Source organism: Leucopleurus acutus, assembly GCF_964270905.1.
Source record: "Leucopleurus acutus genome assembly, chromosome: 12".
In the NCBI taxonomy this organism is placed as follows: domain Eukaryota; kingdom Metazoa; phylum Chordata; class Mammalia; order Artiodactyla; family Delphinidae; genus Leucopleurus; species Leucopleurus acutus.
In genome coordinates this window covers 69276754-69292215 of record NC_139154.1, presented here as the reverse complement: position 1 = coordinate 69292215, position 15462 = coordinate 69276754, and the positions used below count along the sequence as shown (strand labels likewise).

At 40.4% G+C, this 15462-nt stretch overlaps 1 protein-coding gene across 33 annotated transcripts in view; it reads left to right on the top strand.

The window, feature by feature from the left end:
- Positions 1-5151: 5151 nt before the first annotated feature.
- The window catches only part of NRXN1 (neurexin 1), a gene marked incomplete at its 5' end in the record, with an annotated part of 1133428 nt that continues 1123117 nt past the window's right edge, over positions 5152-15462 (top strand). For 32 of the 33 annotated variants that reach the window (XM_082852240.1, XM_082852238.1, XM_082852224.1 and 29 more), the window contains one exon: positions 5152-5923. In XM_082852240.1, the coding sequence (XP_082708366.1) occupies positions 5152-5923 (772 nt within the window). Of the gene's footprint in view, positions 5939-15462 lie in introns of all 33 variants that reach the window. The other variant, XM_082852216.1, reaches the window with a different exon arrangement.

Here is a 15462-nt window from a genome sequence, read left to right as displayed (position 1 = left end):
TTTCTGAAGCCAATAAAAATAATAAAACTTGTTCCTGTCTCCAAGTTATTTAGACTCTTTTACAAAAGTAGTGAAAGTAGAAATAGGTTTATCAAAAGGAATGAGTTCTGGTTTCTTTGGCAGGAAATGAATATTGCATTTGGAATGTATATTATTATTTCAGTACTCCTGAATTTGTCTAGTTTTTACCATTTTGCCTTATAGGGCCTAGAGGCAGAAGATAGTCTTACCTTATAGCATTTGAGGCTGAAGCTATTAGTTTTGTGATGTTGAGATCAATATGTCTGCTTTTTCTGCTCTAAAACTAACCCAGGCTAGGAATGTAATAGGGTTAGGAATTTAAATGTCCATAGGACTCAAACTATAATTTAGCCACACACTTCAGACCTCTCTACCACCTATTCTGCAAGCTCCCTTAGATTTAACTCCTTTGTCATCAAACTCAGCAATGCCTACTAGGCATGCCCAGTGATATGGTTAGAGCCTTGCATCAAGTTTCACTTCCTCCAGGCTTTACCAAAAAGAAGGAGACAGAGGGAAGAGTTAAACAGCTACAGAAGTTGGTTCAGCTCAGGATGCCCATGGCCAGGGAAGAGAACAGATGGGTCCCTTTCACATCTTTTCGGCACAGCTTAGGCAGATCGTGAAAATCTGAAGTGATCACTCAGCCCAGGGCCACAGTAAGGGGTGGGGCAGGGACGGTGGATCTGGGGGAATGCCAGCGACTGTGTGAATCTTGCCTGTCCCTGCATTCCGCGAAGAGCTGTAGCTTTTCAAGGGTTCCAAGCAGGAGATCTAAGTGCGCAAGTAAAGCCAGAGCTCATCTTAATCACCGACTCCTTGGCCCCTTCCTTTTGGCCCTGGAACACTCTCAGATACCCTCTCCCAATCACGACTAAACCCCGGAGAAGTGGAATCTCCACACAGCTTTCCGTGGGTCTAGCAGGGGCCTGGGCATGCTCAGTAGGCTACGTGGCTCTCTGGTTCCTCTCTCTCTCTCTCTCCCCCAACCACCACCCCGTGGGGGAGGGTGGGTGGTGACAAGTTAGAAGCACTTGCGTTAGCTCCCCGCCCCCAGGAGCGGGCTCCCACAGCAAGGGGACGAAGGAAAGGCAGAAACACACCTCGCTGCGCAGCATCCCGACCGGGAGGGGCTGCGCCCCAGGGCTGCGCCCACCAGTATCCCAGTCTGAGGACGGCCCGCCGCTCTCCATGGTACTGCGGAGAGCTCAGCTCCGCCCTTCTCTTTCGGAAGGACAGCACCCGGCGTCACGTAACCCAGCCTTCTCGGGCTCCACGACCGCCTCCTCCTTCCCAGCTCTTTCCCTCTCCTCCCCCTTCTACTCCCCTCCTTTGCCTGTTCTTCCCTCCCGCACTCCTGGAGATAGACGCTCAAGCCTGACGCCTCTGAAAAGGCAGCAGCAGTCGCCTTCTGCACAGACCTCAGGAAATTCGCTTTGACCGATGCATGCCTCAAGCTCTGGCTCGAGCTAAGGGGGAATAACCGGGCAGGTAAAGAAGCTCAATTTGTGTTGGGGGGAGGGGATGGGGCGAGGCTAGCTCGAGAAGGATATCTTTCCCCATTGTAACCGAGCCAGCATCCGCCACAAATGCACAGGGAAGGATGGGTGGTGGGAGGGTGGAGGAGTATAGATCTTGGTTGTTTTGCATGAAGCTTTTTAAATAGATGATAAGAAGATGAGACAGTGGAACTGGGGTAGTAACTTAAAGACTGAATGCAGTGATTTATTAGCAAAAAAAGAAAATGGGCAAGTTAGAAACCAAAGCAATAAGATACATCTACAGCTACATCTTTCTTTCCTTTCCCCATCAGCTCCATGCTGTGCCTAGCCTTAATTTGTGCAGTTGACTCCAGGCTCTAAGACACTGCACTGGTATTAGAGATGGAGCTTAGAGACTGGGCGGGAAAGCCAGGGAGAATTTTGGGTGTGCATTGGTATTGAGGGACTTTGCAAAAGCCAGGGGGAAAAGATAGGCACTTCTAAAAATTCAAAGATTTCAGGTTCTTTACTATGGTTTATTGAAAGGTGCATGGAAAGGTGTGCGTGTGTGTGGTGTGTGTTACCGTAAACATATTAAAATAAATGCAACTGCAGCCGATGACCATACTATATCGATCCTTCCAGTGGCTTGGGAATGAATTTGATTCTAGAAATGAAAGAAAAGATTAATGAGGCTGTTAGTCTGCTTCTGAATTAGAGTGCTTCTTCCTTTGGCTGCAGTGAGGTTGTTTTTCAGATCCTTTTATTTTATCCTCTAATTTGTGAACCCACTAGGTTTTCTGGGCACCTAGAGAGAATCCTTTTCTTCATATAAATACAGATACTCTCTCACACACAATGAGCTTCCTCTAAGAACTGGGAGAGTCAGTTGACCTCCGCTGTGGTAAGAATATATATGTTTTTCCCCTTCTCTTACATTCCATAAAAAATTGTCTAGGTATGCATCAGTGGAGGAGGGCAGGAGAGAGGTGTAATGAAAGGTTTTGTGATCTATGTACTGTAAGTTAATAAAATAATTGGCTCCAACTGACTTACAAAAAAAATGGTTTTCTAACACACGAGCTTGTGGATGGTTTCAAAGCACTACTCTTGATCTTGAAATTCCAGATTTATTTCACAATGACTGAAAATTTCAGATGTCTGAGTCCAGTTAAAAAATGAAAGCATATTGAATAGTATGCTATCTTAGAATGAATTTTAAGAGCACTTTTTTTGGGCTTAACATGGGAGTAGACAAGATATGGCTGCTGATTGCTGATGGTGTGGAATGTATCAGCCATAATAAATAAGCAACCGAGATCTTTATTTCCCTTTGCTAGTGGGCAGTGTGTGTGTGTGTATAGTGTGTTGTGTGTGTGTTGAAAGAGAGAGAACCAGTCATCAATTTCATCTGGGGAGGAACTTGAAGTGGGATCCCCTAGCTTGGTGGCTCTCAGCTGACACCTGTAGGGATTGCTCTGTACTGAAGAGAAATGCTCTCCCTCCATGGAGGAGCGGCAGCACAATGCAGTGCCATAAATTACTGCTAGTTTCAGCTTGTAGGAAAAAAAAAGTGTTAATTGGATAGTGAGCTTCTGTGTCTAGGCAATAAATTGGTTTGTGTGTGTGTGCGTGTGTGTGTTTGTGTTTGTGTGTGTGTGTGTGTGTGTGTGTGTGTGTATGTGGTGGGAGGAGATAGTGGGAAGTGGTGAGGGAAATACATGTGTTTTCTTGACATGACCAGATGACACATTTGTGATTGTTTTTTGTCAAAATGTGAGAGTAATTTTTTGGTAAAAAAAAAAAAAGCCTTAAAAACAATTCACTATTTATGATTTCTATACCATTACAAGAACCTGTCAGGTTAGAGTTGAATAAAGAGAGGTGATTTAATAGTACCGTGAGTAATTCAAAGATATGATTTTAAATTCGAGCATCCTGGAACCACAGCAGCTAAGGTGACACACATGCCAGCTGCTGTTTTAACCACACAAATTCTAAGAGCTGACAGCCAGAAAGGACTTGAAGAGGAGTTAAGATCACTACACTGTTAGGCAAAATATTAAATACTTCACCCATCTTTAGAGGAGTTAATATTATGGCAGCTGAGACACAAATGCTGCTAAAAATAGACATCTGACTCCAGTGGGAAGTTTTCTCCTATAACGGATTATTCCTTTAATAAAAAGGAAGAAAATACTTGGTTGAAATTTAAGAGAGATGCCCAAGAAACTATCAATATTCCTTCTCTCTCTGAGAAAAATAAAATGGTAGAAATGCTATACAAATCCATGCTGGCAGCTTCCAGTCAACATTTTGATGTGCTCTGCCTGTTGTAAAATCAGCTATTAACTGAGATTTAAATAGGTTGTATTTTTATTGTCCATGTAACCAGTGCACAATACAAGCAGAAATCCCTAACAGAGCCTTTTTTTCCCTCTCCTTCTCCTATATTTTAAAAATTAAACTTTCTCAGATATAGTAAAAGACAACATTAACCGAATCTCTATACAAACCTGGGAGGGTTACCTATTAACAGTTATAATAAACTACAAGGGTGTAATGGCTGATTGTAAGAGTGTGATATTAATTATTAGGAGACATTAGTTCTTACTTGTAGATCAGGACAAATAAGCTCCTTCCAATAAGGTTAACTCTGACTTCCTAACAGCACTAGTTATATACCTGGTTTCTGGGCTGAATAATGATTATATGATACTCTAACAGACTTTAGAACTTAATTTTTATTTTCATTCTCTGCAGATTTCTGGGTCCTTATAAAAAGACAAAATAAAATCAAAATGCATCACCGACACACAACCAATTGATATGCTGGCATCTTAGCTTGGCCTTGCAGAGGCGGAGAGGAAAGAAGAGGAGCTGTTGTGATTTCCACATCTAACAGCTTCTGGCTATTTCACAGCATCTGTGTTTGAACCCTACTGTTGGGGAGGGACAAAGAGAAGTAAAACCCAGCCTGTGAGGCCGCCGTGTGCAAGGAATTCTGCTTTGGCTACAGTGGTACTGGAAGTCCATGATATGACAGAAGAAGCAGGCCTCTGAAGCTCCTCTGGGGTTGATAAGTGGTGCCTTAAAGAGGCAAGGGGCCCCTTTCTCCCTTCTGGTTTGGGACACTACATCTGGAGGAGAAACACTTGAGGCATTACCAAGCATTCAAGGACCCTGGTTCATTGCTGGCTTCTTGTAATTGCCTGGAAAGTGTGACTCGAACTGCTTCCCTTTTGCCTGGTACCACTGATGGTACCTGGCAGATGATGGTATTTGAAGAGTGAAGCATCTGTTGACACCACCGATAAATGGATGCGTGATTGTCCTTGACGTTCTGTTGACACCTTTTCCAGAGCGTTGCTTCCAAAGTGTATCCTCCCTTTGGTCTGGAAGTTCTGTGGCTGCCCTGTACTACTGGGGTCTACGTTTTCCAGTTGGGAGGGGACTATAGGGAGAGAGGGAGGGGTTGCTGGAAGAAGAAGAAGAAAAAAAGAGCTAGATAAAGGAGGGTGCATCCCTCCCACTCCTGCCCCTCCCCTTACCCGACTTATTTCCGGATCCCTATTTCTGCATCACGGTGTCCAGGACCATTTTGACCCTGTCGGCCCCGGCACCCCCCCGCCGCACCCCAGCTCCGAGCATGGGGACGGCGCTTCTCCAGCGCGGGGGCTGCTTTCTCGTGTGCCTCTCGCTGCTGCTCCTGGGCTGCTGGGCAGAGCTGGGCAGCGGGCTGGAATTCCCGGGCGCTGAGGGCCAGTGGACGCGCTTCCCCAAGTGGAACGCCTGCTGCGAGAGCGAGATGAGCTTCCAGCTCAAGACGCGCAGCGCCCGGGGCCTAGTGCTCTACTTCGACGATGAGGGCTTTTGCGACTTCCTGGAGCTCATCCTGACGCGCGGCGGCCGCCTGCAGCTCAGCTTCTCCATCTTTTGCGCCGAGCCCGCCACGCTCCTGGCCGACACCCCGGTCAACGACGGCGCGTGGCACAGCGTGCGTATCCGACGTCAGTTCCGCAACACCACGCTCTTCATCGATCAGGTGGAGGCCAAGTGGGTGGAGGTGAAGTCCAAGCGCCGGGACATGACGGTGTTCAGCGGCCTCTTCGTCGGGGGGCTGCCCCCGGAACTGCGCGCCGCGGCGCTCAAGCTCACGCTGGCCTCCGTGCGGGAGCGAGAGCCCTTCAAAGGGTGGATTCGCGACGTGCGGGTCAACTCCTCGCAGGCCCTACCGGTGGACAGCGGCGAGGTGAAGCTGGACGACGAGCCGCCTAACAGCGGCGGCGGGAGCCCGTGCGAGGCTGGCGAGGAGGGCGAGGGCGGGGTGTGCCTCAACGGAGGCGTGTGCTCCGTAGTGGACGACCAGGCGGTGTGTGACTGCTCGCGAACCGGCTTCCGCGGCAAAGACTGCAGCCAAGGTAAGGCCCGACGACGTCTGAGCCCCGGGGGCCTCGGCCTGGGCAGGGCGCGGGGAGGCAGGGCGAGGTAGGCCCGGGCCCGTGCATGGGGGCTTCCTTCTCTGGAGCGTGTTTCAGATAGGGTCCCGGTGAAGACCTGTTTCGGGTGTTTCTGCCTTATCACCTCTCACAGCCCCTCCCTTGGTATCCTCGTCATGGTTGAGCAGCCCCCATTTCCAGGTTCAGTTCCTCCCGGGAGCCCGTTCTACCAACCCTACTTCCTTTCAAGGGGTAGGGAGAATGACCTCTCCTCTTCATTCCTCTGGTTCTTTGCCCAGCCGCTCCCTATCTTCATCAAGCTGGGGCACACCCGAACGTACACTGTGCTTTTCCTCTACCACCACTAAGTCTGTAATACACCTATTTTCCCCGTATGATGCAGATAAGCATCTAGAAGATGGGGCACACGTTTGGTGAAAAATGAAGCCAGGAGAGATTCACCATGGTTGAACATCCCCACGTAGTTACTCATTGGTAAAGGACAAGGGAGACAGGATTCATAAGCACAGCTGTGCTTTTTATAAGAAAAGTGATACGACCTGCTCCTGGTTGTGGGAAAAGGTGGTGGGGCGGGAGAGGGCTTGTGAGGATTTCCTTGAAAAGAAGGAAGAGGGTTCTTGGAATTAATGTTAGTTTCTTTGGTTATGTCCAAGTCCAACATTTGTCAGTTTAATAAAATTATATTATTTCTGTGGTTTCGTGAAATGGGAGAGGGGTCAGCTCGTGTTTAGAAACGTTAGAGATTAAATAGCATATTTTTCAATTAGCAGATGACTTGGGAGGATGAATAGTACAGAAATTTAGATGTTGCTGGACTGGGAAGCTTCTTAAGGCTAATAAACAGGGGTTGCAGATGAAGGATTGCAAGAGATTTTCCAAGGATATTCAGCTAATGATATTTACCTGAGTAGTGGAGGCCAAGCTGTAATTCCTGTTGTTCTTAGGGATTGAAACTGTGGAATTTAAAAAACTCATATCTCTGTAAGTTTTATTTTCTCCCCTTTATACATAAAATTCAGTCGTTACTGTGTTTCTCCAATGTTGCTACACGACAGTGACCAAGGAGAAATGTTGTATAGACACAGGAAAGCCTATGAACAAAATCCAAGTGATATGAAAAAGAAGAAATATGGATGGATCTGTGGCTGGGATGTCAAGGTTTAAAGTAGATAGCTTATGGGTCAAATCAAAGCAATCAACACACGGATAAATGGCATTTATGGCTGATTTTTTTAAAAGGTGAATTGTTAAATCTGATTTTGAAAGCTGTAGTGACAAAAGCTCTATGTATGGTTGTATTTTATTGTATGTCTTCTGTTGTTTTTTTTTTTTTTTTTTGCTGACACTGCTAAGGGGAACTAGCCCTTGTAAATCTTATTGGACTTGGCAGTCCTCTCTTACCTGACTTTAAGAGAAATGAAGACTTGATAAAATTTGTAATTGTTTAAACAGCAAAGGGAGTTAGGAAGAAAAAAAATCTGGTCATTAGGAGAGTTCTGTAGCCTTCATGGGCTAATGGAAAAAAAGTAAAACATTATTTCATTGCTTTCTGCCTTCACGAAGGTTTTTGTTTTCATGTATCTTGTCTTAAGTAATTATAGAAGACTGTGTATTCCATGGCCTATACTGCACTTCAGGTTGATCAGTAAATTTCCATGGATTTAGCATCAGGCTTTATAGTTATGTTTTCCAAGAATAAAACAGTACATACTTTTTCTCTACCAAATCTAACTTAATTGTAAACCATGAGTAAGATAGCTGTATTTGATGGTTTGCTATAGTATAATTTGAAGTTGCATACCTCTGCACTGATAAATAGAAATGAATTAAAAATGGACATTATTTAAAAAATGGACATTATTTTATGGGACAAATTGCTCTAAGTATCCCAGTGCCACTTTAAAATACAGAGCCGGCAATTTAACGAAGAACACATGAGATGTAACTTCCTTCCTTAAATTAGGAAACAAATATGACACAATGACAGCTTGTTCTGTGTGGGAGGGTGTTTTAAATGAAAATTTATTTTTTTTGTGCATTTTTAACGTAGGAATCCAGGGATGTGCATAATCAGGAACAGTTAAGAGTGGAGAAAGCATGGCAGAAGTAATATTTTGAAGAGAAGCAGAATTAGATAGCTCTGAAATGCATTTTGCAAGTGGATAGCTCTTTCCATGAGATGAAGAATTTGGAATTAGATATATAATTGAACAGTATACTACCTGATGCATAAGGTAATTCAACCCAGAAAAGAAAATCCATCAGGATAGTTCTGGAGCATTGATTCATTTTGAAAATTTGAAATGAAAACGGAGTGCAAAGATCACCACTAGTCATGAAAGGAAAACAAAAGGCTGGGTTCCTTTGATTATCACAGAAATGGGAGATGGAGTGATAAAGGCAGAGTGGTCTCCCCAGAAGGATTGGCTCCATTTTGCTTATTTTCCCTGTTTCCTGTGTGTCAAGTGACTATTAAATAATTAATTGAGAATGGCTGCCTCTCCCAACACCAATCATGTATTGATGGCTATGGATAGATGATTTCTATTCAGATGAAGTATAAACAAAGCCCTGCCTGTAGCCAGTATTTGCACTGATTGCCACATTAAAGAAATAATAATAATTTAAAAACAAATAAATCCATACTCATTAGGGAAAATTTGGAAAAAAATTAACAGCAAACGTTAAACAATATTCAAATTATATCTGGTCCCAACTATAATTTTTTTTTAACTTAATGAAAAAGTCTAATATTATTTTAGTTGTCTTTGTATTCAAAATACAGTAAGAATTATTAAAAATAAAATAAGAATATTCTTTTTTTCTAGAATGTCTTTAAACAACTTATACATCTATGGATTTCTAGAATATTTTCATTTAATGAGCTCATGTTCATCCTTGCTCTATTTGTTCAGGCAGGCCTAGCAAGTTTTATTTATTTATTTATGTGGTGATGTAAAGAGAACACAAGGACAGTTATGTGTCATGATCAGGTTAGTAACAGAGCCTGGGTAAGAGCGCCAACACCCTTATTCTCAAGCCCTGTACTTATCATGTCTGCTGAATAAGATTTCCAGTTTATTAGGTTTGATATTTTTTCAGATTCAGGGATTATTCAAAAGAAAAAAATATATATATATGGCTGATGGAACAGAACTAACTTACGTGTTTTGTCCCTGAGAGTCAGCCTCAGACGTCACTATACAAGAATGTCACCATTCCTGAATGATGGATGCTTATAGGGCACATAGCTTTTTCAGTGAATCATACCCATCTAAGTGCCCTGGGACCATTATTATTTAATAAGTTTCTACTTAAGGAGACTAATAATTTCTTAGCAGCTTAAAAGAATTAGTGAATTCTATGGCTGCCCAGTTAAAAATGAGAATAAAACGCTAATCAGTGAGAATTTAAGTTATATGTTTTAAGATTTCCAGGTCCAGGTTTTATGCATTTTAGGGTCCCTTATATGAAAATTTCATACTAGACTCTGAGTATCAATTTTATTCCTTAATTTAAGTAGCCAGAAACACATATGGCTTATGATGGCTGATTGCTTAATATCACTAAACATGACAGTGTGATAGATATAATTTAATAAAGCCTCTGCTATGACTTTACTGATGTGGCCAGACGGACAGCCATATTCACTCACTCATTTATTCATTCATTCCTTTCTTTGTTCAACAAATATTGACTAAGTGCTTTGTATGTGCCTGAATCATAGGCCCAAGCAATACAATTGTGAGTAAGCTCTCAGAAATAGTTCCTACCTTAATAGGAAGGTAGAAGCCTCACATTTCTTTGCAGAGGCACAGTAATTAAAAAATAAATAAATGAAAACTTTAAATGATGGTATGTATTTTGAAGGACAGGTACATGGTACTTTGAGAACTTTAAAGTAGTGTGAACAGACCTAATAAAAAAATTTTTTTCCTTAGGGGTGATATTTAAACTAAAATCTGAGAGTTGAGAAGGAATTAGCCAGGTAAAGGCAGAGGAGAAATGTTAGGTCAGAAGCCTGGGGCAGGAGATGGCATGGCACATTCAAACAATGGAGGGAAGGCCCTTGAGTATGGAGCTCTTAGAGAGAGGAGTAGGTCCAGGTCAGGTAGGGCCTTCTAGCCCATGTCAAGGATTTTAATCTTTATTGTAAAAATGATGAAAAAGCCATGGAGGGAGTTTAGTGTGGAAGGTAAGGAGGAGGGTATCATTATCAAATTTACATTTCACAAATGTCACTGACTACAGTGTAGAGACCAGATTGATAGGGGTCTAGAGAAAAAGAGAAAGCATGATTTTCTGTCAGTCAACAACATTTGTTAAGCACACACTGTAAACTGTAGACTGAACCAGGGGACATAGAGGAAAAGATTCTTTCTCTAAGGAAGTTAGAATCTTTGTGAGCTTGGTTATGTATAGAACTCTAAGGCCACTTGTTGTTTGGAACACTGTGGCTCTACTTGTAAAATGCATTATCTGAACCCTTTATGTGGATTATGTGGTTTCTCTCAGATATCCCCATCGAATCTGTAGGCTCCTGGAGCACATTGGCAGTGCCATACTTTATTATACCCCCAAGTACCTCGCTCAACATGCCTTCCTTCTGACAGTATATATTGATTGATTGATTCTAGGCTTTCAATATTTTAACAGCTACAATAAAGGGAAATACTACATAGATACTTATAATTTTTATAAGGTTAAAAAATTGTAAGTAGTTACCATATAGGTAGGTACTAGACAAAAATGATTCAGAGATTTTGCCAGTTTTGTTTGAAGCCTACCATCTGAGGAAAAGGTGGATCACCTGTGCTGAGAAAGCTTTGAGTGGAATGGATAAATTCATAATTTTGATTTAGATAAAATGTTCTGGGAAGCTCTTAAAGCATAACAATGATCTATCACAATAAGCTTATCTTGATTATAAACTAATAATCAAAACTGAGTTACTATTCTAAAATGCCACAGATGAGGTTGAATGTGTTATTTTAACTATTCTGAGATGCATTTGAATTATGTAGACTGTGGGACCATGCTGCCTGGTTTAAGTGGGCGCACTCAAATTTTATTCCTCAATATTGTCATCTGTGAAAATGGTATAATAATAGTACTTACTTCATAGGGCTTTTGTCAAAATTAAGCAGGTGACTTCATGTAAAGCTCTTAGAACAGTGTCTGGCACATAGTAAATATTCTGAAGTACCCACTTGCTATTTTTGTTACTATTATCACCACTACCATCAGCACCACTACTTCTACTGATACTATTTTCTTTAGGGCTACTGTCAAGCAAAATTCAAATATGGAACATTTTCTTTTTCATTTAAAAGGAATTCTAATGTAATAATGATCCTTGCTTGATTAGCCCAAAAGTTTCAGCTTATAAAGAAAAGCAAAGAGTAAACACATTGAGCCTCTATTTCTGTTTTACACAGCTGTGCTCTAATGTTAACCACGTCTGGTTGTGATTCAAAATATTTAAAACTTCATATTCTACTTGATAATTTTTATTATGATTAAGTGAGCCTTTAACACAAAGGCATTTGTAAAAACTGTCACTTTCCATATAAACTAATACCTTTATCCATCCCAATCCTATACTTAGTGATTTTTACTATATTTATCCTAATATACAGGTATAGATATCTAATGGATCTATCCTATTTATATTTTGTCTTTGAGGCTTTTTGATAAGTTAAAGTTATTTACATGTATGTTGCAGAGAAGCTAGGATACTTGAGCTTTAAAAAGCTCAAGAAAGATTTCTTATAAACAGATTATATTTTTAGTGTAAAATCATATATGCTAGTAACATCATGTTCCAGTTTTGGATAGCATTAAATGAAGTGTGATAATTAAATGGTTATTTAAGGAATCCCTGACAGACTGCAAAAAGGACAGGTACTATATAATATTTCTGTTATTCTTAGCTGCATTCTGAGTATTAGGACCCTGAGCCACACTGGTTTCTGAAAACAGGAACCACATTCCATATCCCTTTCTCAGTGAGCAGTTGGTGGCTATACCGTTCGTAGGGTTAACTCCTATAAATATACGCTGAAAATTAGGCCTTATTAAGATATTCAGGTTTTGTTTTATTATGGAGATAATAAACCTGTTATTAGAAGTTGTTACGCATGCACACTGTACTTTCAAAAAATTGCACAAGTATATTTGACATAATTCAGAATAAATCATTTTTGCATTCCAAAAGATTTTAGTTCATTATGCATCACAGTATTATGCAAAACCCTTATACTTTTTCCTTGTGTACTTCTCTATAATTTTATGGCTCAGTCCCTTTCTATTACTTGGAAGTGCAGGAATAGGTAAGTGTGTGTGGTCCTTGCTGAGTAGTAAGTCTTAAAATGTCTGAATTAAGTTTTGGGAAAAAAAGGTTTTTTTGTTAGTTGCTTTAGAGCTCTTCAGAAATTGCATGGCTTTTTGGTTTTCTCTCTTAAGCATGGAGTCCATGTATTCCCACTTGAATATGCGAATGGGTACAATGCTCTCTCAGATTCTTTTCCTACAGTGTTATCGTTTCCACAATGTGTGTAAACAGAATGTGGCATGCGGTCTGAAAAACTAAATTCCAGGTGTGGCATTGCCTCTAAGTTGCTTTTAAAAGTAGAGTAAAGCTGCTAATGTCCTAATTTCAATTTCCAAGATTGCAAATTGAGAAACACCTAATCAGACTACTTCTGATTGTGAACCCCTGCTAACCTACCTCAAAGAGTGTTTATGAGTAGCTGATACATGTAAACTCTCAGAAAAGCTTGAAAATTTAGAAGAAATATCTAATGGCAGCAGCATAGTGGCTCTAGGATTTGTGAATGTTAATAGTGAAAATGTTAAACTTGGTTCTGTAAATCTATTTTGAGGTCATTTTAGATGAATTTTAGATCATTAACACTCAATAGTAGGTGTAAGATTTGGTGGGGTTCTCTTAGTACCTATTGACACATTATATAGACAAGCTGAATAAAGAGAGCAGTGGTCCCCTTGTTCCTCCTGTGTGAAATCTAAACAAATGAAATTAGTAATTTAAGGTAGCAACTGTATGAGTACGTATTGCATGATTCTATTTATGTGAAGTTCAAAACAGACATAACTAATCTGTGGTGATAGAGGTCAGAATAGAAGTTACCTTTTAGTAGTGTTGATTAGAAGAGGACACAGTGGAGCCTTTGGCATGATCTGGGTGTAGTTACATGGGCATATATATTTGTAAAGATGCATGTATTGTACACTTAAGATTTATGTACTTTACTGTATATAAGCTCTACCTGAAAAAAAAAATCCTTCAGATTGTGAAAGGAATGTTGCTCAATGAATACTAATGCACTGAAAACGTATAAAAAATTACTTACAAAGGGGTCCTTAATGTAAATCCATATTTACAAATCTTAGCAAAAGAGTCAAATATTTGTAACATAAATCCAATGACCGTTCCAGGGAGCAAGTGTATTTATATATGAATACATCTAAGAGAAAGGAGAGAGAGTATTGTTTTAAATACCTTACAACCTTTGAACTTGTTTCCAATTTCTTGTGCTTTTATAATGAAGATAAAACATAGGTTCTTATTTTACATTTTCATCTGTTGAGTGAAAGTTTTACCAATACATTCAAGCAATGTATGTTTTCTAATTAGAACAACTCAACTGCTGGTATTTTAGGTAATTAGTAATCAGTAAGTTGTAAAAGCTCAAATATTTGAATGAGTGATTGGATATTGGAAAAAAAAAATCACTAGCCCAACTATACTGTCTAAATCTACAAATATACATGATTTCCCCCCAAAACATTAGGCACAAATTGTTTCAAAAGATGCACTAGGCACCCCTACTTTAACGGTGCCATAAGCACTTCTTGAATGTGAATACAATTTAACATCATTCTGTTTAGAATCACATTTATTATACTTACTATTTAGTGTTTACTGAGTGAAAGGCATTGTATACAAAGTATACAAAGTATACTTTATCTGTTTTACCTCACTTATTCCTGCAACATTGTACTTGATAGGTTTTATAAAATTCCCATTTTACAAATGTTAAAACTATGTATGTATTAGAAAAGCTAACTTGCCAAAAGTTTCATAGCTCGATGGCAGAGATGAAATTTGAGCCCAGGTGTGTCTGTTGCCCCAGCAGGCAACTCTGTCCATTATATGACAAAACCTGTGTGTTTTAACAGACAGGTAATGGCTGCTGAAAATGTATTCACTAGCTGTTAACTTGGTGCTAATTTGAATGGCCGATTTATAATAACGCCTTCAGAATTGAGGATTGTGGCAGACCCTTACATTCAGTGCCATTTCCTAATGTCATGATAGTAAAGAAATGGATTAGCTTGTCAGGATTCATCACACTTTGTTTCTATAATGCTTGCTTATTTGCTTCTTTTGTTGGCCTTCTATTCATATTCTGCTTAATAGGTTGATTCTACTCTAATGTAACCAGAAGTAAAGCCCCGGTATATTGCATCTAAAGAATATTACAACTAATTCTTGATCTTTTGAATGAAAATATTTAGTTTTCAGAAAACAAGCAACACAATTTTCATCTATTTCAGATTCTGGGAGATAAAATTATTGAAAATATCAAAGTCCATGGTGATTCAGCGCAAATGTAAAGACCTAGGCCGTTTCCCTAAGTAGGCCCTTTGTGAGAGTTGCTGAGTCAGAACATGGTTCTGCTGAAGATATAGATGATGGTACGCTGGGCACTTAACTGAAATTACATAATGAGAAAATAGTGTCTCTTTTTGCACAAGTGAGTTTGGCTTCCCAACGCATTGCCTAAATTTGAACTTGGGAGTACTTCTTAGAGTTAGAAAGATACATTCTTTATGCTATTTCTGGTATATATGAGAAACTATTATTGGAAAGAAGTGGGAGGAAAGTAAGACTGACCTGGTAAGATGAAGTGCTGATCTGGACTCTTGACTAGTTACTTGTGCTCAAAACTATCTGGACTGTAATTAGAAATACATTGATGCCACATGATGGGAACAAGTGCTACTTCAAATAGCATTTTCTCAGGTCGGTTCCCAGGAGGGATCTGGTGGTCTAAAAGTTACAAGAGGTGCTGCCAAGAGAACAGTTGCCTCACTAGCATCCTAGCATCGGGAGGGGCTTTCTGTGTTTAATTATAGACATAATGAATTCTGTATGGATGGCAATCCATAACACAAGCAGCACTGATCACAGCTTAGGAGTTACTGTGGTTTGTGACCTCACAATACCTGGCCTTGTATGTGGAACCAGCTAAGCTTAGGTGTTACTCAGACGTTGCTGGATTCAGCAGAATGAACCGCCCCAGTCCAGCAGAGGCAAGGAAATTAAAGACTCAGGTTTTTCTTCTAAATAATGATGTCTCTCTATAATTAAGCATGCCTGGAGTCTCCTTAGGGAAGTAGCTGGCATGGCAGCATATAACTATAGCTGCCGTATGGAAGACACTACCTTCCAGCTTAAGCTCTTCGTCTTGAGT